This window comes from Peromyscus maniculatus, chromosome 14 (assembly GCF_049852395.1).
Source record: "Peromyscus maniculatus bairdii isolate BWxNUB_F1_BW_parent chromosome 14, HU_Pman_BW_mat_3.1, whole genome shotgun sequence".
In the NCBI taxonomy this organism is placed as follows: domain Eukaryota; kingdom Metazoa; phylum Chordata; class Mammalia; order Rodentia; family Cricetidae; genus Peromyscus; species Peromyscus maniculatus.
In genome coordinates this window covers 55,578,464-55,605,693 of record NC_134865.1, presented here as the reverse complement: position 1 = coordinate 55,605,693, position 27,230 = coordinate 55,578,464, and the positions used below count along the sequence as shown (strand labels likewise).

The 27,230-nt window shown below is 46.2% G+C and overlaps 1 protein-coding gene across 3 annotated transcripts in view; it reads left to right on the top strand.

Annotated features, from left to right (window-relative positions):
• Dpf3 (double PHD fingers 3) overlaps positions 1-20,659 on the top strand; it is a 292,453-nt gene extending 271,794 nt beyond the window's left edge. For all 3 annotated transcript variants that reach the window (XM_015991899.3, XM_042260868.2, XM_076551003.1), the window contains exons 9-11: positions 8,625-8,737; positions 19,943-20,024; positions 20,521-20,659. In XM_015991899.3, coding sequence (XP_015847385.1) covers positions 8,625-8,737; positions 19,943-20,024; positions 20,521-20,591 — 266 coding nt within the window. In that variant the 3' untranslated portion in view covers positions 20,592-20,659. The remainder of the gene's footprint in view (positions 1-8,624; positions 8,738-19,942; positions 20,025-20,520) is intronic.
• Positions 20,660-27,230: the final 6,571 nt, after the last annotated feature.

Here is a 27,230-nt window from a genome sequence, read left to right as displayed (position 1 = left end):
ACCAACTGCAGTACTCAGGAGAGGGGTCCCTGCACCTCACCAACTGCAGTACTCAGGAGAGGGGTCCCTGCACCTCACCAACTGCAGTACTCAGGAGAGGGGTCCCTGCACCTCACCAACTGCAGTACTCAGGAGAGGGGTCCCTGCACCTCACCAACTTCAGTACTCAGGAGAGGGGTCCCTGCACCTCACCAATTGCAGTACTCAGGAGAGGGGTCCCTGTACCTCACCAACTTCAGTACTCAGGAGAGTGGGTCCTGCACCTCACCAAGTGCAGTACTCAGGAGAGTGGGCCCTGCACCTCGCTTGGGCAAAACAGTAGAGCTGGCCCTGAGGTATGAGTCCTGGTGAGCTGCCCTGAGGGCATGAGAGCAGGAGAACTGGCCCTGCCCCTTGCTGCCTGCTGCACTGGGTGAGCTAGCTGGGGCCGTGCTGGAGAACTTGCCCTGGGAGTGATGAGGGAAAGCTGGCAGCCCGACCAACCCAGCTACCACCCAGGCCCAGAACCAGGGCTATGAGTTGGCCCACCCCAACATTCACCTCATTTATGAACTGCTGGAGCATGTGAAAGGGCCTGTCCTGCAGATCCAAAACAGCATGATCTCCATGCACAGAACAACAACAGGACATCCAAGAGGAGTCCCAGTGAGGGCCCAGCATCGATAGTGTAGAAACCAGAGGCCTCGAACCAGACCAATGACTCATGGAAATGAAGTAAAGATGGACGGACTAAAGGGTATGCTGTGTGACTCACTGGGCCACACTACAGCTTCCACACTGAGACTTTGGTTTGTTTGTTTGCTTTTTTGTTTTTGTTTTTTCAAGACAGGGTTTCTCTGTGTAGTTTTGGTGCCTGTCCTGGATCTCACTCTGTAGACCAGGTTAACCTCTCTAACTCACAGAGATCCGCCTGCTTCTGCCTCCCAAGTGCTGGGATTAAAGGCGTGCGCCACCACCGCCCAGCGATTTGTTCGTTTTGGTTTTTCTTTTAAATTTTATTTTATTTTGGGGGAAGGTTGCAAGGGCAGAGGGTGGATATGAAAGGACTGGGAAATGAATGGGATCGGTATGCATGATGTGAAAGACACAAAGAATCAATAGAAAGTTTAAAACAAAACAAAAAACTAAATGCATTTTCAATATGTAAATATTATAATTTTTTGTGTATATGAACATGGATAACTATTTACAATTTGAGCAAAATTATTATTATTATTATTATTATTATTATTATTATTATTATTATTATTATTATTTGTGTGTGTGTGTGTGTGTGTGTGTGTGTGTGTGTGTGTGTGTGTGTTCAGGTGTGTCTGGGTGCATGTGCATAGCATCTGGAGGCCATATGCCAACACTGGATGTCTTCTTGGATCAGTTTCCCCCAATTTGGCTAGACTGACCAGCGAGCCCCAGAGGTTATTCGGTTAGCTTTTCCTTGGCCCTGGGATTACAGCCCTGCACCACCTTGCCGGGATTTGTATTTACTCTAGAGGGGTGCAGGGGATTGAACTCAGGTGCTCATACTTGCTCACCAAGCACTTTACCCACCAAGCCTTCTCCCCAGCCTCCTGATTATTTTCTCACGAGCACACACGGAGACTTGTTTTTGGTACTGCTTCAGGTTAAAAGTGATGCTATGTATGCATTTCATGTAATGTCCATAGGCGAAACAGCAAAAACCAAGGAACACATTTTGAGTTTTACATGTGCTTTTATGAGAACCTTGGATATCCAGGTTCCCCTTTCCTGAGAAATTAGTTTTTTAAAGCTCAACATTGATAAATAAGGTAATAAAATGTAATTAGATGTTTATAAATTCATAATGAATAAATAATAGAGCCTGCTAGCTTTACACTTCTCTGTATCTTCTTATTTATGTTTTCAGCACAAACCTCGAAAGATAATCTACCCCTAGACCTTTAATTTAATTGGTGATGTGGCTTAACCAAGCCCAAATTAAATATTGGCAACAATGAAATAAAAGTCTTTTAATAGGAATCATAACACAAGAAAAACATCATAGTAGTTTGTGTATTTATTTTTGCCCAGGGTTGGTTGAAAATGAACTGAATTTCACTGCATGGGATGTCTGCTGCACGAAACAGTCTACTTAAAGACATATGTTAGCTTCTAAGCCATAATCAGAACGTGAGCTTAATCGGTGAGGTGTATTTAGATGCCATTTTCCCTAAAAGGTTAAAGTGTCCAGGTGTGGGGACAGTTGTGTAGGAGACTCCAAGCAGGAGTGTGTGGTTATGAAATGAACACTGATTTTGCCTTGCGTTTTACATATGTGACTTCTGACTCAACCCCCATCGAAGCCCATTGCTGTACACTGAATATGTCCATCACCCAGGCACATGTGTTCTGTGCGGACAAGAGATATGTCTGTCCTTTGAGGGGCAAGGCAGTGGTCACTGCTTTCAGAGGCCCACCTTCGCATTTCTACTGTGGTATCCTGAACACCCCGTGCCTTTATCTCCACAGTCTGTCTTCCCTCGTCTGAGAAATTTCCTATTTTGTGTTGGCTTCCTTTCCCTTCCCATCTGCTGAAATAGCCCCATGAAGCCAAACCCTATCATCTGAAAGCCTAGTTCAGGGGCCAGGCCTCTTGAATAGGTGGCTGTGGATGACATTTCCTGTTGGAGCTTATAGGGAGGGTTGAGATCTGTTTGGGAGCAGATTGGTATGAACAAGGAATGCATCTTTATACCAAGTTCACTTTTGGATCTCAACTTTCAGCAAGGACTTGATTTTTAATGATCCTGTTGGGATAAATCATACATACTGCAGCTTGTACCCTCCCCCACCCCCTGCCGCCATTTTCTGTTCTGGAGACAATGAAAACCCTTGTATTTATTAGGCATGCATCCTATCATTGAGCTAAATACCCAACCAACACTTTCTAAATCTTTAGGCAATTGGAATCTTACAAATGTCCCATTGACCAATTGCACCAAAGGGACTAGGAGTAAACTGCCTAACTTTCTTTTTTCTTCCTTTCTTTTTCCTTTTTTTTTGAGACAGAGTTTCTCTGTGAAACAGTTCTGGCTGTCCTAGAACTCACTCTGTAGACCAGGCTGGCCTCGAACTCACAGAGATCGGACTGGCTCTGCCTCCTGAGTGCTGGGATTAAAGGCATGCCCTACCACTGCTTGGCTGTCTAACTTTCAAGATGTTGAGCTAAATAGCAGTGTAGGTATTCTTTGCTTTAAGAAAGATGGAGGGCTGGAGAGATGGCTCAGTGGTTAAGATAACTTACTGCTCTTGCACAGGACCTGGCTTCAGTTTCCAGAACTCACTGGGTGGCTCACAACCATCTGTAACTTCAGTTTCAGGGTTCTGATGCCCTCTTCTGACCTTCAAGGGCATTGTATACACACGGTACATATACATATGTGCAGCAAAAACACTCATACGCATAAAATAAAAGGAAATTAAAAAAAATAGAAAGCCGGAGATACGGGGGAAAAGCCCTACATTTCCGAGCACGTACATTTAAAGATGGTGGTTAACTTTCCAAGAGCAACCAAGTGGTAATTGGGCCTCAGCAAGCTGCTTCACAGCAACACGCCTCTCTTCTCTCCACCCCTTGGATTGGAAAGACTGTGCCTGCTCCTCTCCTACGTACATGAACTTTGAGCACTAATGCTTGACAAAACTAGCCCCAGCAGTGAGGCTTTAGAAACAAGCTCCCACTGCTTTCCTTGGAAACGTTCTCTTTTGCCCAACAATGTGCACTTTTACATCCTTTTACATTCCTTAGGTACCTAAGATGTCATATTTTTGGAGTTTTGCATGCTATGAGTTTTTTTCTAGGTTTTGGAGAATGGCCAACTTGGTATGGTGGCAAATAACTTAACTCAGGACTTGGTTTTAGGACCTGTCTATATAGCTACTAAACTTTTTGCACCTCTTCCCCCCTAGTATAGAAGCAGGAGAAACATTCCTGTGCCCCCGTTTTCCTCTCTTGTTTGAATAGTGTCTTGAGTTCTGAGCTGGGGCTGAGGCTAGTTCTAGCCTGGAGGCTGGAAGCATGGTGGCTGATGTCTCTTCCTCCATATCAGAAGATCTTTGGAAAGCCAATGACCTTCTCAAAATAAGAACACAGAGAAAGCCTGTGCGATATCCTACCCTCTCCCCCCGCCCTCAGATTTCTAATAGGAGCTTCTAACATCCACTCGCTACCATCCACTTGTCTAACTAAAGCTACCACCCCAAAATGTCCCTAGAACTCAGCACAGGGTTTGTGTAGAGGTTGTAGATGTGTCCATCTTGTGGCCCACAGGACACATGTGCCCTAGGATAGCTATGAATGTGACCCAACACAAAATTGTAAAACATTGTGAGATTATCAAGATTTTATTTATTTATTTATTTATTTATTTATTTATTTATTTATTTATTTATTTATTTATTTATTTTTGTAACTCAATCGTGCCACTCTCAAGAGTGAACTTCGTAGACAACAATATCGTGTTGCAATGTCAAAGACTGGGCATGCCTGCTGTAGGAGAACTCAGACACAGAATCCACTGATGACTAGCATTTGCTGTGTTGGGGATATGGGAACCACACAGTCCACCCTAGCCCCACCCAGGCAGAGGCTCCAATGCAGCTGCCAGCTGAGTTCCAGGCCATGGAATGTGCTGACCTTCCTTCCTCGGGAAGATGGCACCATGAGGAATGTTATTATTAGCAGGACAGCATTTGTGCTGATCCGTCAACACTCCCTCATTCAGACCAGATCGGGCACATTCAGGATGGTACGGCCATAGACAATACCCCCTCTTTCAGGGTCTTTATGGGACAAAGACCAACCTGCGGTATCACACAGCTGACCCATCGCCGAAATCTCTTCTTTTGGCTATGGTCCCTCCGTACTGGCCCGGTTTGTTTCTTGGCTCTCTGGCCATTCTGTTTTCTTTACTTTTTTTTCTTCCCTCCATTGTTTTTATTTTGAAGCCAGGGTCTCACTATGTAGTCCAGGGTAGTCTCGAACTCACCATCCTCTTGCTCTAGGCTCCGTGGTGCTGGGATTTATAGATACGTATTCCATCCTCAGCTCTTCTGTCTTTAAATAGATGATTCCTCAAAGCTTAGTTCTAGAAAAAATCCCTTCCCCTTTCTTTCTTCTCATTTTTCTTTTTCCTGCTTTATTGATTCTCATATTTCCAATTACCACCTAGTTAGCAAAATCAATCTCAAGTTTGTTTTTTTGTTTTTTGTTTTTTCTTTTTTAGGCAAGGTCTCTGTGTAGCCCAGGTTGGCCTGGAACTCAGAGAGATCCTCCTGCCACTGGCTCTCACGTGCTGGGATCAAAGCTGTGCTACCACGCCTGGCCTTATTTCTACTTCGAGTCCATACTTGTCTTGTGAACTTTCAACCCTGTGTTCCCCTCCCTGATCCAGCCTGCCCTGCTCAGAACAGAGTGGATCCCCTTCTCCAGGGCTACCATACATTCTTCCTATGGTGTCCCTCATCTCAGTGGTTTCAAGGCACTGTGTCTGATTTCTTCATTCAGACGCCCCCTTTCCCACCTTCAGGGCACTCAGATGCGTCACTTCCTGTCACTTCCTCAGGTGTTGTTCTCTCAGGTTTCCACCTGAGCCTAGTCCTCCTGTCTCTCTTCTGCTGGCTGCATCAGCCTCAGAACCAATCCTGGCAAAAATTCTTGCATCTCCTCAGCCTTGCAGCAAATCCTTTCCAGGCCTTCTCTTCCCCCAACCCTCTTTCTTCCTGCTGATGTACATTTTCACTTGTGTATTCTTATTTTAAGAGGTCTTTTCTTCTGTTTGGAAGTAACTGTAGGTTTGTATGAAATGGCAGTGATCCCATGTGCCTTTCCCCCAGTGATGAGCATCTTAGATACCCACGCACAAGAGCAAAGCTATTGCGGTCCTAGACCCTTTGTGGGTTTTGTTGTGTCACAGGCTCGTGTGCACCTACATGTTTGTGAATGTTTGATGTGTGCCTCTGCGTAGTTCTATGTCACACCTGACCCATATGTAACCCCCAAGATCCAAAGCTGCATCTTCAGCCTCAAGATCCTCTATGCCTAAGAATGCTTCTTAAAAAAACACAATCATCCGGCCTCTGCTCTGCTTGAAAGCCTTCAATGACTTCACAGGCCCAAATGCTTAAATAAGGGCCATAAGTGCCTATTTAGTCTGGCTTCATTGTCTCCCGGGTGCCCTCTTGCCCCCTCATTTTACAAAGAAGCTACACTCGTGTTCATTGGCCTTTCTCTTTCTTCTAGTTTACAAAGCTCCTGGCTGCTCAGAGCCTGCACACGCAGCTCCCTTTACCTGGCATCCTCTCTCCTTCCCACCCAGTTAACTTTGATCTGCCCAGTAATGACTTATGCCTCTTCCCCTGGAGGGTTTCCTTGACCTCTCTGGCCAGGAGCTCCCATTGGTTTTCATCGCCGACTCTGCTTTTCTTTACGGTGTTAGTCACACCATAGTGATTAAACAGTTGTGCACAGGGATTTTGTAATTTGAGGTCTCTTTGGAGGGCTTAGGGTGTCTTGCTCACACCGTATCTTTTCTGTCTAGCGTAACAGCCAGCTTAGCAGCTGCTCACGAAACAGTTGTTGAGTTAATGAGCACTTCTTAGCATAAGCTGGGTCTTTACAGCTGGGGTATGACCCAAGGCCAGAGAACTGCACAAAACCACCTCGCCTAGGTGGGTGTATGTCCCACGATCTCAGCGCCATCCTTTCCAACAATGTCCTGTCAGAGAACCTGGGCACCTGTAGCCCATACCGCTGAGTCCACAGCTGACAATGTCCCTGCTATTCCCATTCTGTTTTCACTCTGAGAGGTCAGTGGAGGAAACAGCTTGGCTAGTATTCTCCTTAGATCCTACTTTGAGACATTTTCCAGAATACCAGCAGGATATCCGTGCAGGCTTTTAATTTCAGGTTTCTTTTTGGCCTCATCTCTTTCTCCTGTCTTCCCACCACTGGTTATTACTCCTACGCTAACACTCCCAGAAACCTCAGTGTGGTTTATATCTGGGGAGTCCAAAATCTGGTAGGTCCTTATGCTGACGTACTAGCGTAAGTATTGGTATTTCACCCAAACGAGCATGGTCCGTTGGGCTCTCTGAGGATTCCAAAGGGAAGCATGGGCTTCCTGCTGGGATGTGGCTCTGCTGGGGGCTAGGGACAGCACCCTTGGTAAGTGACACTAACTCTAATCGGTGCCCACCCCCGTTTATAGTATCCTTTAACGAACGAAATCCCTCACGTGGAAGGGGCAAATGCTCTGTGCAGTGGGAGCTCTGGAGAAGGATGGGGCCCTGGGCTGGGCCAAGCTGCTGATTCTTTACAGCAGAATCAGCAGTGGCCTTCGCCTGTCCAGGTCACAGCAGTAGGAAACCTGGGGACATCATCTAAGTTTCTCTTCCCTGACATCTAGAAGGCCAAGGTCTGTACCTTTTGTAGCTCCCAGCTGTCTATTCATTGATGGCATTGCTCTTTAGACTCAGTGGGGGCTGATGGAGTCCTGCTTGGCAGGTCAAGCCTCGGGCCTTCCTTCAGGGCTGTGTGATCTGTGGTCCCAGCTTACAGTCCCTCTCCTGACGGGGCTGTAGACTTAGCTAACACGGCAGACCTGGGAGGACAGACCTGGTCATTGGCTGGGATAGTCACTCCCGTGCCTTCCCTGCCAGACTCCTTTCTTCTTGCGTTTCTGTGACTATTCAGTTTGGGCTTTTGTTCATCTCTTGGCTGTGGGCCTGGAGATCCAAGGAACCACAAAATGCCACCTATTACCCCTAAGCACTGTCCCTGAAAACCTTATGTGATCCCTGACGCCCTCAGGCAGTGCGAATAGGAGGTCTGTGGGAGCCCGTTCTCGGGTTCCTCGTGGCTTTACCCAGCAGGTCCGCATAGAGGATGATCAGGACCACGGGCCTGAGTGCAGGTGTCTGAGATGGTCTGCACTTGGCTGTGCTGGGGGAGGAGGTCTTTTGCTCCACCCCTTGGTGTCTCTATAAAAACCCTGGGCCAGAGCTAGTCGGGGCCCGTTGGAATAGGTTCCAGGCCCTCTCGAGGCTATCCTTTATTTTCTATCTGTTTATCTCCGCAAGATTCTCCACTATAAATCCTTCTATCTAATATTTCCTGCTGATTGCACTCAAGAAAACTCTGGGGAACTGTGGGGGTGGTGGGTAAACGCCCCACAGAGGTCCCAGCTCCAAGTAGCTTTGATAAGTTGTCCTGCCCCAGCTGCATCTAGAGCTTGGGAGGTGATGCCAATGCCTCCCACCAGGTTGCCATGAACTGTGTGCTCCACATCACCCCTTATAGTGCTCTCTGATCACAGCTTTCTATTCTACTTGTCACACCAATGGGACACACGGTTCTCGGGGGAAGAGGAACTGGATGGGACTTAGTAAGAAGGTGCATGCCCATCTCTCCATTTGGCCTCTATCTGGCGTGACTGGAGGTGGCAAGCACTGTGAATAGAGCCCCATTCAGACTCCCAGTCTGTTTCCCAGCCAGTGCCACACCGGCCTTCCTCCATACTCCTGCCAAGATGTGTCTGGACTTGGTGGTGTTAGGGGTACAGGTCACGCTCTTTTGTCCTAATACCATTGCTTCTGGCTTCTTTCAGGTCACCCAACTTGTCTGCAGTTCACTCTGAATATGACTGAGGCGGTCAAGACCTACAAGTGGCAGTGTATAGAATGCAAGTCCTGCATCCTGTGTGGGACCTCGGAGAACGACGTGAGTTTGGGTTATCCCTGTGTCAAGAAGAGGCAGAGGGGCTGGGAGCCCTCTGAGAGGTGGAAAGGAGACAGAGGTCCGGGCACCAGGTTCTGGGGAAAATGTCAATCTTTTTTAAGCCTCTACAGCCCTTGAAACCCTTGTACTTTTTGCCTTGGGGTCCTTGTGCCTTTAGGGAAAGATGCCAGAGGTGGCCAGCAGAGGATGTCTTTTTGGCCATTACCCTCAGCAGCCTGGCCACTCGCTCTCCAGAATTTAGTGACTGGTGACCAGTGCTTCGAGTGGGATGCACTTGGCTATTTTTCACCACATTCTAGTGCTTGATCTCACCTGGATGACAAAGTAAATGCAAGAAATGCAGGATACTTAACTTTTTTTTTTGTTGTTACGGACAATTTCAAACACATTCAAAGGTCGAGAGAATAAGGAAGCTGATGTACTCTATCCCAGCTTCAACAATGGCCACCGTGTCCAGTCTTTTTTCATAAGTACTAATATCTTATCCTTTATGCGTGGGCTGTGTGTACCTGTTTATGTAGGTGTGTATACACGTGCTTGTACGTGTGGAGTCCAGAGGTCTATATCAACTGTCTTCCTCCATCACTCCCCATCTTGATTTTTGAGACTGTTAGCTCACTGATCCAAAGACTCATCAATTTGGCTAGCCTAGATGGCCAACGAGTTCCAGGGATTCTTCTTATCTCCATACACTGCTTCCTCTACCCAAAGCTGTGGTGTCAAGTGTGCGCCTAGATTTTACGCAGGTGTCGGGGTCCTGGAATCAGGTCCTCGCGAGTGTGCAGCAGGCATTTTATCAACTGAGCCATCTCCCTGGCCCCTACTTTTCAATCCTAGTCACCATATAACTTCACGGGTAAATATTTCATCTGCACCTATAAAAAGACAAATAGCTACTTTTTAACGGACAATAACTAAAATTTTACTATAGCCTCAAATCAATACTATTTAATATAATTAAATGTCCAATAAATATTTCATCTCAGTCAGTTGTCTCTTAAATGTATTTGCTGCAATTGAGATCCAAATGAGGCCTGAGCATTACAGCCGGCTGATGTATCTTGAAGTTTCTTTCAATGTCTGCATTCTACAAATAATACATAGATGTCCCCTCCACCTTACAAATCAGTTGTTCAATGGAGTTCCCAGGATTTCCTTTTTCTGGACGCATTCTTGTGGGGTTATCAGTACACACTTTTGACCGAGTCTGTTTGTAAGATGAATCTTAAAAGGTCTTATTAATAAAAACCCAGAGTCAGAAATTGGAATAAAAAGCGGAGGAAGCAGAAAGAAGCCAGCCACGTTCTTACCCACTGGAGATCCTCCGTCAAAGAGACCTACTTCCTGTATACCCACATCTATATGCCTTTCTGTTCCGCCATCTCATTTCCTCTCCACCCAGCTACATCACTTCCTCTTCCTGCCCAGTTCTGTCACTTTCTGTCTGTACAGACCTCCAGATCCTTATGGTTAGTGCTAGGATTTAAGGCGTGTGCCCTCCCACACCTGACTCTGTTCCCAGTGTGGCCTTGAACTCACAGAGATCCAGACAGATCCCTGCCTCCCAAGTGATAGGGTTAAAGGTGTGTGCTACCATTGCCTGACTTCTATGTTTAATACCGTGGATGGCTTTTTCCTTTGATCCTCAGATAAACTTTATTGGGGGACACAGATAAAATATCACCACATCTGTTGTCCTTGGTGTCTCTCTTTTTGTGATGGTACCTCTACGTGGCATTCAGTGAGACCATTTCATTACAGGCTGCAAACTAGTCACTTTCTTACTTGATAGGTTCTTCTTTTATTATCTGGAGTACTTCCATAGTAAGAAACTTACCCATGCTACCCTTTGGTACCATATATAAAAGGCAGCATATGTGGTTGCTTTTTTCCTTTATCAGTTTTTAAAAAAATGTGATCATTAGGCTGTCTATTTATGGGACTTGAGAGATTGGTTCCATGGTTAAGAGCTTGTACTGCTATTGCAGAAGACTTGAGTTCGGTTCCCAGCACCCATGTCAGGTGGCTTACAATGGCCTACAAGTCCAGCTCCATGGTAATGCTCTCTTCTGGCCTATGGGCCACCTCCATTGACAAATACATACCTGGTCCCAGACGCACATACATATGTATAATTAAAATAAAATGAATCTTAACAAAAACATCATCTATTCATAAAAATAAAAAAACACTCAAGAAAACATGAACTACAAAATTGCTTCTAAACACAAGAAAATATATTTTCTGATTGAGCCCATATCATGTTTAATGAGAAAATACTTGATATATTTCTATCAACATTACAAACTTGGCGTAAGAAGGATGCTCTCAATGCTGCCAGCATCCGATAGTTTTGTAGAGATATTAGTTAGCACCACTTGACAAGAGACATAGATTAGAGGCACAAGGACAGATGACAGTACCAGTTGAGCATTGCTGATCCACAGGGAGCTCAGAAGCCAGGGCTTTATGATTACCAACATGATGCCACAGGTGGAAAATTCTGTTGCTCAAAACTTTATTTCAAGCATAAAATCATTTAAAATATTGCATAAGATCACCTTTAAGATATGTGTGTAAAGCATATATGAAACACATGGATTTTTTCCCTTTCTTCTTGGATTTCAACTCAAAGATGCCTCCTTCAATACACACAAATTGGAAGCACTTCTGAGTTCAATCACTTCAAATACAGGATATTTAGCCTTGCCTATATTAAGACACTATTTTCATGTGTGGTGGCAGTATGTCTGGGAAACTATAGAATCAACGATAGAGCTAACTTGAATATACAAAGTGAAAGCTAGGAACAGGAGAAACGGCTCAGTGGTTAAGAGTATAAACTGCTCTTGCAGAGGACCTGAGTTCTGGTTTGAGCATCTCTACCATGTGGCTCACCACTGCCTGTGACTTCAGCTCCAAAGGATCAGACACCTCTGGCCTCTGCCAATAGCTGCACTCACGTATACATACCCACACGTAGACAGACAGACAGATACACAATTAAAAATGAATCTTGCAAAAGTAAAAACTAATGAATTAGTAAACATTGCTATATTTACAGTGCAACAAGAAGCCATATTTAGGAATGTGCAGAGTCTATATGAACAAAAAAATTTAATGTGTTTGAAAACATAAAGGTCTGGTGGAACAGTGTCCTATGACATGGGATAAAAAGACTCAGCTCTACAGAGACACCAGTTTTGCCCATGTTGATTTGCAAATGGACACCAGGAGCAGTACCAACAAGCCTCCTTTGTGGAGTTAGACAGGCCGATGCTTATGTCCCTGCGGAAGAAGAAGTGGGTTTGGATAGCAGAGGAAGGGCTGAGGTTGTATCTCTGTTGTAGAGTGCTTTCTAGCTTGCCTGAAGTCCTGGGTTCAATCCTCAGCACAGTAGAACTAGGCAGAGTAGTGCATGCCTGTGATCCTTGGGGAGGGGGGTAGAAGCAGGAGGATCAGAAGTTCAAGATCATCCTTGCCTATGTAGTGAGTTTTGGGCCAGCCTGGGCTACATAAAATCTGGGCTCAGAAAAGAAAATGGGCAAGGAAATTCTGATAAACTGTGCTGGAAACAGACATTAAATCTTTTGGGGAGTCCCCAGAGTGGAATGGTATGGTAGTGATATGTAAGTGGACAAATAAACCAGTTGGAAGAGAAAAGAAAGCCTATGAATAGACCCACCTACATAGGGGAATATAGTATAGGATAAAGGTTGCATCTAAAATTACTGTGTCAAATATAGACTTTTTAATGAATGATGCCAGGACAATAGGGGAGCCGTTTGGGAGAAGACAAAATTAGCTTCATACCTCACACTCAGACATAAGAACAATCTCCAAATAGACTGGGAATTTAAATGTGAAAACTAAGACCGGACCAGCACCAGATTCCTCTTTCATTTCAAACACTAGGAAAGGTTTTCCAGTTGCCTCAAAATAGAGAAACAATAAAGTGAAATATTGGAAAATTAGAATCTGAAAATTTGCATAGTCAAAAGCCACGATCCAGTGAAAGGATGACTGACAGGGGGGAAGGTGTCTGTAGTCGATGCAGGAGAAGGGCCAATGGCCCCAGGATATAAAGAGCTCTGATGAATGAGAGACAGAGAACCAGGAACTTGATAAACAAGAAGAAACATGCATGAAAGGTGATTCATAAACAATATAAAAATGATCCTTAAACATTGAAATAAACACTCAAACACCCTCACAATTAAAGAAACTCAAAGCCAAACCAAGACCCCATTTCTCATCTATCTGATGGGCAAAATTTTTTCAAGTATAACAACATATGTAACTATAAGGAAACTGGTTCCTACATCTAGTGTTAAAGAGAGTGCAAAGTGACATGATCCTTCTGGGGTGGGGGATTTGGTGATCTCTAACAAAACTACTGCACACTTCACTTTTGACTGAGCCATCCCATCTGTGGGAGTCTACCTTGAAGGATACACCCCACTACAGAAATAGATGTCTGGTAGGTGGTTTATTAATTAAAAATAATATCAGAAATAACCTCAATGTACATGCACAGAAAAATGATAGAATAGATATTGGTGAAGCTGTGCCATGAAGCTATATAAAGAATGAGGAGGGCCGGCGGTGGTGGTGCACGCCTTTAATCCCAGCACTTGGGAAGCAGAGGCAGGCAAATCTTTGTGAGTTCAAGGCCAGCCTGGTCTACAGAGAGAGATCCAGGAAAAGCGCAAAGCTCCACAGAGAAACCCTGTCTCGAAAAACCAAAAAAAAAAAAAAAAAAAAAAAAAAAAAAGAGGAGGATGTCTGTGCATGGATGTGTAATGATTTCCACGATGAGTGGACGAAACAGAGTTCAATGTAATGTCTTATTGATGGTAGGCTGTGTTCATTGGAAGGAAAAGGCTACATAAGGAAATGCATATACATCTGTGCACTTGTGTAAAAGAATAAACAAGGAGGTAACGGGAGTGATTATCTTCAGGAGTGGATGGAAATGGGGAGGAGAAATACAGTGATGTGGGAATGAGTGGGGATAAGGGAGGACCAACATGGCCTTGGGAATACTCATTTTGGATAGCTTGGGTCAAGAGTAAGCTTCATAGACAGCTACATATTTAATGCTAATCAGGAGGCTAGACAAGCTAAATGGAGCAGACAGTAAGCCATGAGTCTATCTATACAACAAGCAGATAGCATAACCAGACTGAGGAGCCGAGAGAAGAACTAGCCTAAGGAGTTTGGGAAAATGGTGTTTTGACTGTGTGCTGCAAGACTAAAGACAGACACAGCTGCATCACAAATGCTGTACCCCAGCTAAGAAGTTTATTTTCATGGGCATACGGATTAGTAAATCTGAAAGCGACTTTATATGTCTAAATGAATAGCTGAATATTGTGACAGATAGTCATGGTTCTAAGTGCCAGAATAAGAATAACCATAAAAGAGGAGGAGAGGAGCCTGAATCCTTTGGCTTTAGATTGGTGTGTGTGTGTGTGTGTGTGTGTGTGTGTGTGTGTGTGTGTGTGTGTGTACTCACGGTCAGTATAAGCATATATGAATGATATAGATGCACATATTTATTTCCTAAATATGTTGGCAAAGAGGGCTGTGTTAGTCAGCTTCTCATTACTACAGCGATGTGCCAATTAGTGTATAAAAAGGAAGGAATGACCTAACTCATGATTTTGGAGGTTATGAAAGTTTCAGCCCAAGATCAAGTGGCCCAGTTGCTTTGGGATTTTGGTGAGGATACTTAACAGGGAAAGCATGTAACAATAAAGTGCTCATTTACAAAAACAAATGGAGAGAGAGAGAGAGAGAGAGAGAGAGAGAGAGAGAGAGAGAGAGAGAGAAAGAGAGAGAGAGAGAGAGAATATGAATGGGTCTTACAGTAACTTTCAAAGTATATCTTCAGTGATTTAAAGCCCTGCTACTAGACCCCACCTCTAGAGGTCTCCAGCACTTTCCCAGTACCATTGCCCTGGGTACCAAGCTTATGTAGACCTTAGGGAGCATTGCTCATCTTCAAACCTAGCAAAGACTTAGAAGCAACAAGGATACCCAACACTCAGAGATTGATTCTAAATAGAATTCCCTAGTGAAAAGAGCCAGAGATCCTTAGAGAAGTGACTGGTGCCAGGATGGGGTACCAACTACATAGGACATGCCTGGAATATCCTGTGATGTCAGAAAGTGGGGCTGTGCTAGAAAAAAGTGACAGTGTGTGTCTAAAGAACACAAGAACCAACAACCTGAAAGAATACTTAATGGCCTAATCTAGGAACAATTGAGAAAGAAAATAATGATACTGTTGGCTTGTAATGTAAAGAATAACACAAATATCCCTTCTTATATTATGAGATTGAAAGGATGGAGGAAGGAAGGAAGAGAGGAAGAGAGGGAGGGAGGGAGGAGAGAAGGAGAGGGAGGAATATGAAGACAGTACATACTTCCTTAGAGTGGAATTCCAATTAATAAATACAGAAGGAGAAATCATAAGCCCACAGTTAGGCAAGCATCAAATTATTTTTTAAAATGTAGTGAGTAAAAGTGTGTAAAACAGGATATTGGCATAAACTCAAAATATGTCCCTAATTACATATTACCAAAGGAAAATTAGTAACTTCACACTGACAGTCACCACCCTAGCTATATGATGATATTGCAAGTAACCAGACATACCACCTCTAGTGACACCCTGATAGGATGCAATGAGAAGGATAGAATGTAGTGATGGTCTTGCCAAAAATGCTTGCACACCTCAGTCTTCATATGGGAAGAGATTCGTCCAAGACATCCAATGAAGTTTATAAAATCCCCAACCCGTATTCTTCAAAGGTGTCAAATTCCTGAGAGCATAAACAGCCTCTCTAATGTTTGTGTGTGCCTACAAAGGCTTCCCTCAGCTGTAATCAGGGAAGTCTCTGCTTATAGTGGACAGAGGTGAATGCAGACACATGGTGGTATAAGATGCTGAGAAAAAAGGACAGTGGAGGACTCAGCCCTAGATGAAAACATTTACACCACCCTCCTCAGGCTCAGAGAACATTGTGGAAGAAGGGTTGGAAAGAATGTAAGAACCAAAGATAGGGAGAAGGGCCCTGCCATGCCATCTTCTGAGCAGGACACGGCCATGGAAGCCATGGACTCACAGCAGCTGTGCACCGGCCCTGGGTCTACACAAGTCAGGCCTTCCCAGCAGTCAGCTGTGGATGGGAAGGGACCCACAGGACTCTACTACCACTGCACTATTAGCGACTAACAGATCCTGGCATGAGGTGGGCATTGTACCCAGTCATGTGCTGACTGGTGAGCCCACCAGACTCTAATGGATAGTTCAAACCTAGAATCACACAGATATCCCAGTTAAACTTTGTGGGGGCACAAAATAAAACAAGAAGTTGAATGAGTGAATGAATGAATGAATGAATGAATGAATATGGGAGAAGGAGATGTGTAAGGTAGAATGGGTTTGACAGGGGTGGGAGAGAAATGAGAGAGGCTGGGAGGAGCCTCCCCAGAATACATTATAAATATGTATGACATCATCAATGAATGCAGTTTATTAATTAAAAAGTGTCAAGGTAATGGGAGATAAACTGGGGGACTGTCACAGACTGAGGGACACAAAGAAAACCCAAGTAAACCTGAGGCCATAGCTCTACTTGGTAGAGTTCTTACCTAGGACACGTGGAGCCTTGAGTTCGGTCTCCAGTACTGTGTAATCTGGTATGGGAGCTCCCACCTGTAATCCTAGTACTTGGAGGCAGAGGAGGAGGACCAGGAGTTCAAGGTTGTCCTTGGCTACATGGTGACTTTGAGACCAGCCTGGGCTACATGAAACCCTGCCCCCCAAAATACAAACAGAGAAGGCCTGTGAGATGGCTCAGGGGGTAAAGGCACTTGCCTCCAAGCCCGAGGACTGGAGTTTGGGACCCACACATTGGAAAGAGAAAACTGACTCCAATGAATAAGTATAAGAAAAAAACAAACAATTAAAGACCATGACAAACTGACAAAAAAGTAAATGTTATGTAGGATCCTGGGAAAGGGGAAACAAGTGGGGAAATGGAGGAAATTAAAGCCCTTTCATAGGCCAGTTAATAACATTATACCAACTGTAATCTCCACTCTGTAATTTTACCCTGCAGTGTAAGATGTTACTATTTGGAAGAGCTAGATAGAGAATAGAGAAACTACCATTTCTGCAACTTTTCTCTAAGTCTAAAGTGGTATCAAAATAAATAAAAGTGTCAATTTCCTTAACATCTTCCAAAGGGACTAAGTTTTAAAAATATTGTCTGTATGAACTGAAGAACTCAAATATGTTTTGCTTCCATCCACTGCAGTTAAAATTCTCTTTGGCCCATGGAAACACTCAGGCTGGAGACCAAGCCCTTTCAACACTATCCTGAGAGCTTTCCATAGCTTCCTTGCTTTTGGACAAAGGAAGCTATCTATACACTTCATGGGCCAGTCTGAAAGCAGCCATCTCCCCAAGACTGCTGGTCTGGAGGGGCTAAGGTTTATTGCATTTATCATTGTTTCAGAACCTTTTCTTTTCTTTTTTTTGGTTTTTTGAGACAAGGTTTCTCTGTATAACCCTGACTGGCCTGGAATGCTCTATGAAGACCAGGCTGGCCATGAACTCACAGAGGTCTGATGCCTGCCTCTGCCTCCCAAGGGCTGGGATTAAAAGCATGCGCCACTACCACCTGGCTTCAGAACATTTTCAATGGCAGATCTAGAACATATTTTTGTTATTTAAAAGACAAAATACACTATTTATTCAAATTCTTCTAGATTACAGCTAGAATTAATCATATGGTTTTTCTACTAATTCATTGATCTCATGTCTATTCCTTCAGCATGTAAAATATTTTGCTTTTCAGTGATACCATCACAATCACACATTTGACACACATGCAACTAGCTATAGGTAGTTAACCAGTTCTAATACTGTCATCACTAATATGATTGCTGAAAATATACACACATGTTTACATTTAGCGTGGTTGTTAAGATCATGGGTTAGCTGGATATTCTGGAGGTAGAGGCAGATGGTTCATAAGGTTGAAGCTAGAATGGGCTACACAGAAAGACCCTGAATCAAAAGAAAACCCAAATAAAAAAATAAATAAAGAAGATATGTCATCACCCCAAATACTTTCTGTTTATAGTTGTGTAGCTAGATATACAAGTATATTCGCTTATGAAGAATTTCCTTTTAAGAATAGTAAGATTTTAATTTTGGTTTATGACTATACAAAATAGTTCCACAAAGAAATCTAGAAAGAATAAGATAGTCAAGAAAATCTAGTTTCCATGTTCTGGTTCCAAACTTAATTTCCTTCTTTGCTTACAGATGACCTCTTAAAAATTACAAAGTTTGTCTTTACATTATGTTTAAATGTAAGCATTGTGCTGTATACTGTACCCATAACTAAATGGTAAGAATATAGGTATGTTTTCTCCATTCTGATTTTTTCCACTGAATATCCTAGAAGTCATTCCACAGCCATCTATAGCCACAATCCCCATCCTTAGGGTTTCATGGTTCTTTGTTGGTTTTATGTAGCTGGTCTCTTATTGGCTGGCGTTTGGGTTGCTTCTAGACTTTGGTCTTACTGAAATTGTTAATACAGAGCCTTAATAGGGGTCCACAAGTGAGTAGAGTGGTTGCCTGGACATTAGGGATCTTCTCACAAGGTCTCCTGCAGATCCCAGAATGAGATTGCCATCCCACCAGCACTGTAGCTATCAGTGGATCCAGCCTCTTAGATATAGGGGTTAGATCTCCTTTAAGATGATCTTTTTCATGGGCATGAGCATGAGCAAACACTGCCCTGAAAAGTAAATGGGAAAGAAATGAAAGGATTCTAGACGACTACACATGACAAATGTGCTTGGACCCTCATATACTTGAATTGTGGGGAAGGGGAGTCCAGTCTATGGTATCCCCCCTTTTTTGGAGCCTTGTGTCAGTGCTATGGTAGGGATTATTGATGTCTTTAATACATCACTAATATTACTTCTCTTCGTATCACAACAATTACATATCCAAATTATGTAGTCCTACAGCTTCTTTGGTCTCAGATGCCATGGTGTACCTTCTGGGAGTCAAGCTGGTGTGCTGGCTTTCGCCCTCTCCCCTGACTGGGCTTCTTTAATCCCTTTGGTCTCTCCTTAATGGTGAAAGTATGTGTTCTTGGCTTTCCTTGTGGAAAGACTTCAGAGACTTCCGTGAAAGCCATGGATTCACCCTATTTTCAGAAATACACATTTTTCGCAAAATACCCATTTCTACCTGTATACAAAACTGTGTGTATCATTTCAGGGACAGCCTTCCATGAATACCATTTCAGAGGTGTCTGCTGTCATACACTCTGAACTTTCTCTCCTGGGACCTCCACTTTGCCAACTTATTACCAGTGACTTTCAAATCTATATCTTGGGCCCAGACCTCTGTCCTGATCTCCAGCCTCCAGGAAATCCCTCCCTGGTGACCTTGGATCTCTAGTTGAGGCTGTCCTCTCTCTCCTACCCCCGTGGCCACTTTCCTGGCCTTGTCTCAGTGGCTAACTATGCCACAGCCCAGGCAACTACACCAGTCAGTGACTGCTTCCTCATTGCCCTGCCTTACTTCAGGCTCTTAGCATCCTTCACCTGGCTTCTCCTTCTAGAACCAACCAATCTCTTGCTTCCCACTGGGCTCCAACCCCCAGATGGGGAAGAGGCTTTTCTTAACATCTACATTGAAATCCTGAAGGAGCTCTGAGACGCAATGGGTGTTACCACCCAGTTCAGCTGTTGCCCAGTACACAGATGGGAAGAGCGGAAATTCAATCCATGTATTATTAGGTCATTGCCATGGGGTTGGGGGTCAGAGAAATCCACAACATCATTGGCCATGGGAGTCCAGGACAAGGAATTTCTGTGAGCCTAAGTGTAAGGCAGCCATCAGGGAAGACTTCTAAGATAATGAGTTGAGAAGAGCCCTAAGGTGGCGAAGGATTTGTATAACTGGGGAGTCAGAGGGCTATTTTCAGATGTTGATAAAGTATAAGCCATGTTTAAGGGACAGTGAGGAACCCAAATGGAGCCTGGAAAGTTGATTTATGGAAATAAGAACAGAGGAATAAGTTGGGGGCAGACACTGTAATGACATCTCTCTTCTCCCCAATTTATCCCTTTTGTATCTGCCAGGACCAGCTACTCTTCTGCGATGACTGTGACCGTGGTTATCACATGTACTGTTTAAATCCCCCAGTGGCCGAGCCCCCAGAAGGTAATGATGATGAACTCAACAATAACAACAACAGTAACAGTAACCACGCCTATCCCTTACTGATCCTTTACTATGGTGCGGGCCTTGTGCTAAGGGATTTTCAAAGTTTGTCTCATTTCATCATCATAGTCCTATGAGGTTAGGTGTAACTTCACAAATGACAGATGGGGAAATTGAGGCATAGGAGAGGTTTCTCAGATGTGTGGTTGCAACAGTGGGGAGGTGTGAGTTTCCAAGGGAACTAGTACAGGTGTACCAAGGATGGCTAAGAGGTGTGACAAAGGGGTGGGGCTCCTTATATAGTTCTGAGCATTTATATCTCTGAGCATTCACTTTGCACTGAGCAATGGACCTCACACGCCTTCAGGACTGAGACTTGGTCTCTGAATATTATGGAAGTCAAAGGCAAATAGGCGTTACCAGACGTTAAAGTCGTTAGGCTGGGGCCCAACAGTTAGGAGAAGGGCTTCTGCTAATGCTCTATTGTCTCTTATAGGAAGCTGGAGCTGCCATTTATGCTGGGAGCTGCTCAAAGAGAAAGCCTCAGCCTTTGGCTGTCAGGCCTAGGGCCTCAGGTCACAGGATGTGACATGCCACCAGAGAGGCTGAACTGGAGTCCTGTTTGATCCAGATGGAGCTCTCCTCCTGCATATTCACACAGACCAACTGTAAGGAAAATGAATAGTTACAGAAGGGCATGGACCTGTGGAACCGAGAGGGCAAGGTCTCTACTCACCTACCGCCCGGCCCGTGACCTCCAGCCTCACCCGTGGGACTTCAGCCAGTACTTTCCACATTTCTACCAGAGGGAGCTTGCACTTTGGAAGAACAATCCAGCCCAGCCCTGTGGAATCTTCTTCACATTCACCCGCACAGTGCATCCCTCTCAACACTTCCCATTTTAGCGGAAGCCATTTTGTGACTGTTCACCAATCACTCGTGTGTTGATGGTGTGTGTGTGTGTGTGTTTTAAACCTATGGTGTTTCAAGATCCCTTCACACAGCCTCTTCACCCTTAGCTTAGGCTCTTCATCCTAAACTCTCACCGAGGAACAAAATGCTGTGGAGAAATTGTTACTTATTACAAGCTTCCCTGGAAATGTCTACGTTTGGAGGCCATCTTGAAGATGGAGCTTGGTTAAGAAGAGTTGCAGTTTTCAAACCTCAGCTGGGATGGTCTTGATCTACTGCACCACCATTTGATGAGGGGTGGAGAGAGCCCGAGAGATGGGAGGAAAAAATGGGACCCCGGCCTAACCAGTTAGTATTTGCTGTTCATCAAGAGAGACTTGGCAAGGGACCCAGTCGTCCTTTGACCTTCAGGACTGCGGTGTCCTTGAGGTGGGACAAACCACAGTCTGCAAACACAGAAAAGTGCTGAAGATTCCCGGTGCCTCCCGACTGAATTGAGTGTCAAGGCCTGGCTCAGTTTCTGCTGGTGGGAGACAAGCATCAGAGAGGTGGGCAAAGGCTGCCCACTCAATGGTCTGAGGTTGGAGGAAAGAGAGTGTAGCTTTGAGAAACCCTTCAGTGTTAATGCTACACTATGAATTCCTTCCCCGGGCAATTTCCTCCACTTTGGTGGAGTTATGTGTTTGCCAGTGACTACTGCGATGTGACTGGAAATTTCAGAATGGAGGAGAGAGGATCATTACTTAACTAGACCATTGAGTGTGGTGATTACTTGTGACGAGGTGGCCATGATTCAGAACCCTCGCCTGCCCTTGTACCTTGAGCTCCCCCGCTATGAGCTGGACTCGCGTCTGAAATAAGAAAGTTTCTAGAGAAAGGGGTAGGGAGGCCTAGATTCCGAGAACTCTGTGTGTCGGATGACAGACAGCCTTGTGGGCTGGCGTGGCTTGGGTTGTCTTTGAATCGCAGCAACAGCGTGATGACTGACATATTTCTAGAAAAAAAAAAAAATCATTTGCCCAAAGGGCAGGTCTCAGTGAGCAGGACCCTCGCGCATGCTCTGCTTCCCTGAAATCAGCTCCGTCGCCGTGGTCCAGCAGCTTGCAACAAAGGCCGGAGTTATTTTTAGTCTTCAGCTCCCGAAGAAGCCCCTGGAGACCTGGGCTAGTTGGGCCACTCTGCTCAGATGCAGGCTTGCCTCCGCCGCTCGCTCCGCAGGAGTCATCCTCCCCCTGGCTAATTGCTCTTGGCACCTGGACCCAGGGCAGCCTGGCATGGAGCCAAGCGGTGTGCCCTCCCCCCCCAACTCCTTTGCAGAGTGACCTGTGGCAAGAGAGTGGGGGGTCACTCTCCTGCAGGCCCTGTGGCCTCAGAGCTGGTCACATGCATACATAATGATCTCATTTAAAGGGCCCCTGTCCAGACAGCATTTCTGCCCTTCCTCACAAGCTCTCTTCTTCCTCCTGCTGGTTGCTGAGCCTGTGAGGATTCTAAAGGCCCAGGGAAGGGCTGCGGGGAAAGCCCATCTCCACAGAGTGGCACCTCTCCTCCCCAGACTCTGCTGGCTCACTCTCTCCTCCCACAAAACCTAAAGCAGGATCTCCTCAATGGCTAATTATTTGGTTGGGCATTCGTTTTAAATTAATTTTAGGGGGGGAAAAAAAGGTCCAAATGTTCCAGAATGCTACACTGGCTTAAAAGTGGGGGAGAAAAAAAAAAAACCAAGTCTAAAACCCCAACCTGTGGCTCTGAGACCGGACAGGTTCCCATATGGAGTGTGCATGAGTCCGTTCTCTATAGACATGCAGATGAGGGGGGTGCTCCCTGTTCTATATCCAGCCATGCTTGCTCTGCCCACCCAAGCTGAGGGGGAACAGGCCTCTCTAGCCACGTCAAGGCACCAGTTGGAGCTTGCCCGCAGTGCTGGGGTTAGCTGAGCTCTGGGTGACATAAGGAAGGCTCCTGGGGTTCCCTTCTGTTTCACTGAGTCCTGCAAAATGGGTTCAGCCTTGGTGCTTTGGAGGCTTCAGTTTGGTTCCCCGTGGAGAAAGTGGGGAGAGCAGATCAGCTTGTGAGATGCCCTGTCAGGGTGCCACCTCCTGTGTGGGGAAAAAGAAGGTGTTCGTAAAGTAAAATTGGTATCCACTTTCTCTGAGTGCGGGAATCACTGGTCCAGGGTCCTAATGTCCCCTCTACCCGAGTAGTGTATGATCTTGGACAAATCACTTAGCACCCTCAAATCTCAATTTGCCCATCTGTAAAACGGAAATGCTGACACTTGCCCTTTCTATTCCACAGTGACATTGGGAGGGGCCCAAAGTCTGATGTTATATGAACAACCATCACCAGAGCCCAGCTTGTCTGTAGGAACTCCAAATGCTTTCTGAAGCCACCTTCTTGTGGATTCTAGCCAAAGCTAGAGGCCTTCTTGGAAACGTTGAGGGCCAGGTTATCTGTGGTCAGGGCTCCCAAGCCAGGGCTGTGGCCATGGAGACCATGATTGGGCATGCGTGGTAATGGGGAGGTGCTTGGAGGCTGGGGACTAGAGGATGAAGATACTATAAATGCATGTGCATGCGGACAGACCGAAATACACACACACACACACACACACACACACACACACACACACACACACACACACACACACACACACCATCAGCGTGATTAACCACTGGGAGAGGGAGCCAACTTCTGCGGAGGGCACTATGTTCTTGTTCAAAGGTAGCGTCACTTTCTAGCTGGCTTTGCCTCTCTGAGCCTCACTGCGCATGTGCGTGCGGTAGAGAAACATGGCCAGTTTAGAAATCTAGCGGGGATATCAGAGTAACGCTGGTAAGTATCTTGGTGTAGGCCTTGCTAAAAAGAGGGCCTCCCGCCTGTGGTAGCCACTGTCATTCTGTGCAGAGGTCACTAAGGGGAAAGGATGATGCTGTTGAGTCCCCCTCAAATCCCCGGCAGGGTTATAGCGTTCCACAGCCTTCTATCCTTATATGGGAACCCTGAAGGGTTCCTGCCGGAAAACAAACTCTTATTTCCGTCTAGACGCTTTTGAGACCCTGCATTCGGGGCTTGTAGCAGATCCAGGACAGGCAACCTGGTGAAGGAACAGGAATGGTGCTCCTGATGAGAACGGACATTCCTGTCATCTTTCTCATCCCCTCAGGAGGCAGAAGCCGCTGGGCAGGTCCCTAGACTCGGACGTGTGTGTTTGCCTCCGGGCCAGCTAGGAAGCCCAGGCTAGGTGGAGGGAGCAGCTGCTTCCCTGGGCTCAGCCTGAGAGGCCCTCCCGTGGATAACAGAGAGAGAGGAGAGGATCACTTCTGCAGGGAAGGTTGGGGGAGGCTTTGCAGGGTCGGGGGGGGAGGAGTCTGGGTACCACTCCTGGTAGACATTAGTCTTCAAGAACAATTCCTTCCAGCCCTCCTATTTAAAAAGCCCAGGTATTTTAAGGAAGAAAACGATCGTTGTTACTTTTCAAGTTCAGGAAACCTATGCTCTGCTGTGGGTGGAAGAAAAGATCATCCGCAGCCAGGCTGCCCCAAGCATGGAAGAGGACCGTGGTTTCCTCTCCCAGCCCGCAAGTGCGAGGCAGCCTTGCTTGGCCGGTGGTGGCCCATGCAAGGGTCCTGAGAACCTCCTAGTCTGCCCTCTGCCACTGGGTTTGGGAGTGTTGAGGTGAGACTTCTCTCCCCTCCTGTTCACTAATGTCCATCCTTAGGGAATCCCAAAATCCCAAAGGGTGAAGCTGGCTCATAGGCCACAGTCATGCCCACATTCCCACTGGAAGTGTTTGAGTCCCAGGCCTGGAGCCAGGCCGGAGCAGTACACAGCGGTGTTCCTTTTCGTAGGCCAGCGTTCCTGAGTTGGGGTTGGGAAGGGGAGTCAGGGGTTAGTGAGGAAGCCAGGCAGAACCTAATAAAGAGAAGAGAGGGGAAGGAGCCTTGAGTGGGGGTGAGGGTACACTGGAGGGGGCTGATGGGGGCTGTAAGCAAAGGGCCGGGGGGCGGGGGAGTGGACAGTTATCCCAACACGCTTTCCCCTCAGTCCTTTGGTCCTGGAAAGCAAAATGATTTGAAAAAAGAAACAAAAGCCCGGTTGCGGACAAAAGCCAGCTCTCCTTTCTCTGGGCCCCCTGGACTCTGGATCCATGTTGGTTAAGGGGGCCGTCGAAGGGCAAGGGGGGGCGGGACTGGTGCCCCTCACCCGGTGGAACTAGGAAGGACCCCCAGGCTCTGGCCTGAGTCCGCATGGATTTTCCCACCCCCACAGATGAGTGTCCTTGTAACATTCGGACGTCAGCTGCTGAGGCCCCTCTGGTCTAGACTGGCTGGGGTCAAGTGACAGATGGTGGCATGGCCGCCGTTTCAGGCTTTGCTGCTGCAGGGCTTGGGCCCACAGGTCCCGACTCTAGCACTTGGAAAGGGAAGCAGGAGGGCCGGGCCAGCCTTTACCCTACCACCTGGCAGGACAGACAGCCTTTCCTCTACCTCCCTGTCCCCCACTGTCTGCTACCCCTTTGGACCTTAGCTCAGCTTTACCCGCATCACAGCTGAGGAATGGAGAGGACTTCATATTTTTTATTTGTCCCGAATCCACAAGTCTCCCCCACTGCAGCCCCAACTGCCGTTGAGGTCGTCTGTGAGTTGGGTTCCTTTCCTATTCCCCAGCATTCTCAGGGCTTGGGGTCTGTAGGATCCTCTTTCGGAGGCCATGGTTGCCTGCCTTGAGTGTGGAAACAGCAGGATGGATGGATTGAGAGCCTGGAAATGTCTTTCTAATGAGCCTGGAGACCCTCTGGTGTTTGGAGGGACAGGGGGTAGAGGACTGGGAAATCTACAGTAGGTCAGAGAGAAGAGAGAGAGAGAGGAGGCAGGAAGATGAACAGAATGGGCCCTTTGAGCATCATAACGGTTGCTGCTGGGAAGGCTCAACTGTCAGGCTGTTCAAACTGGGCTGTAGGAGAGAGAACCATAGGAAGTAACTTCAGGAAGCCCTGAAGTAGGGGAGGGAGGCTCCTGCTTTGTCATCTCGACATCAAATTCATCTCTCGGAAGAGATAGAAACTGCTCCCTATGAGGAGAAAAACTGGAAGCCCGGAGCAGGGTGTCTTAGATTCCTCTGGGTTCTGAGTGGGCTCTGGCTATGCCCCCATGACTGATCAAAAGTGGTCCTTGGCATTTGTGAAGCTGTGAGGAGTGTCATAGGGTCAGGGGGTACAGGGATGATGCCCTGTTGGAGTCTATGGCAGCCTCAGGTGGAGGAGCCAGCAACCTTAAACAAGGAACGCTCCATAGTTTCCCCAATCTTGGGCCTCACCATGAACAGGAGCATTTGTGCTGATGGTAACATTTCCCAGGGCATGGTAGAGGAAGGCGGTATTGGGTTGGCAGGCAGCCAGAAGCCTCTTCCATACAATTACTAATAATGACCTCTAGCCTGGAAGCAAATAAGATGCCCATTCAGGTTGGCACCCGCTGGGTCTGGCAAATCTACAGAGCTGGAGCTGGGAAGGGACATTGTGGGAAACAGAGAGAGCCCGTGAGGCCCTGGGGCCTTTGTATCCCTCAGCAGACAGCTTCGAGAAATCCCAGCCTCCGTTTCCACTCACTCTATCTTGTTAGCTTGCCTTTCTTCATCTCTATTGTTGTATTGCTATTATTAATATTGATAACGAGAGCAGGGTGTGTGTGTGTGTGTGTGTGTGTGTGTGTGTGTGTGTGTGTGTGTGTGTGTTGACCCCAAGAAAGCCATTGGTGTTGATCCAAGAGCAGTGGGAGAGCCAGGAGCAACCAGGTAAGATGTATCTTAACTGTCCCAGAGGTTTTCCACAGCCAGAGACACCAGTGCCCAGTCTAAACAAGCACTAGATTCCCACAGAGAGACGCTCTTGGCCCTTCCCATCTTGCCCCTCCCCCACCTCTGCCTATTTGGGAGAAACAGTGAGGATTTGAGAAAAAGAAAAAAGCCTCAATTATGTAATGAACATGGTGCAAAGACGGTATGGCTGGAATTAGGCCTGGGTCGTCCTTGGCTTTGCTTGCCCTTTCCTGTTTATTCCCCACAGTGACCTCCGTTCTCCTCCTCTCCTGCCTCCTCCCTTCTCTGCCCTTGCCCTGCGTTCCCTCTAGCCATGCAAATGCTAAAGAGTGCAGTGGTGGCTGGAAGAAACAGTAGCGTGAGAGAAAAATACACCCCTGTGCATTTTCAATATGTAGTTGAAGAAGTCTAAATTAAGGACTGGGAGAAATAAAGCAAAAGAAACACGGCCGGATAATATAGGAGTGAAAACAG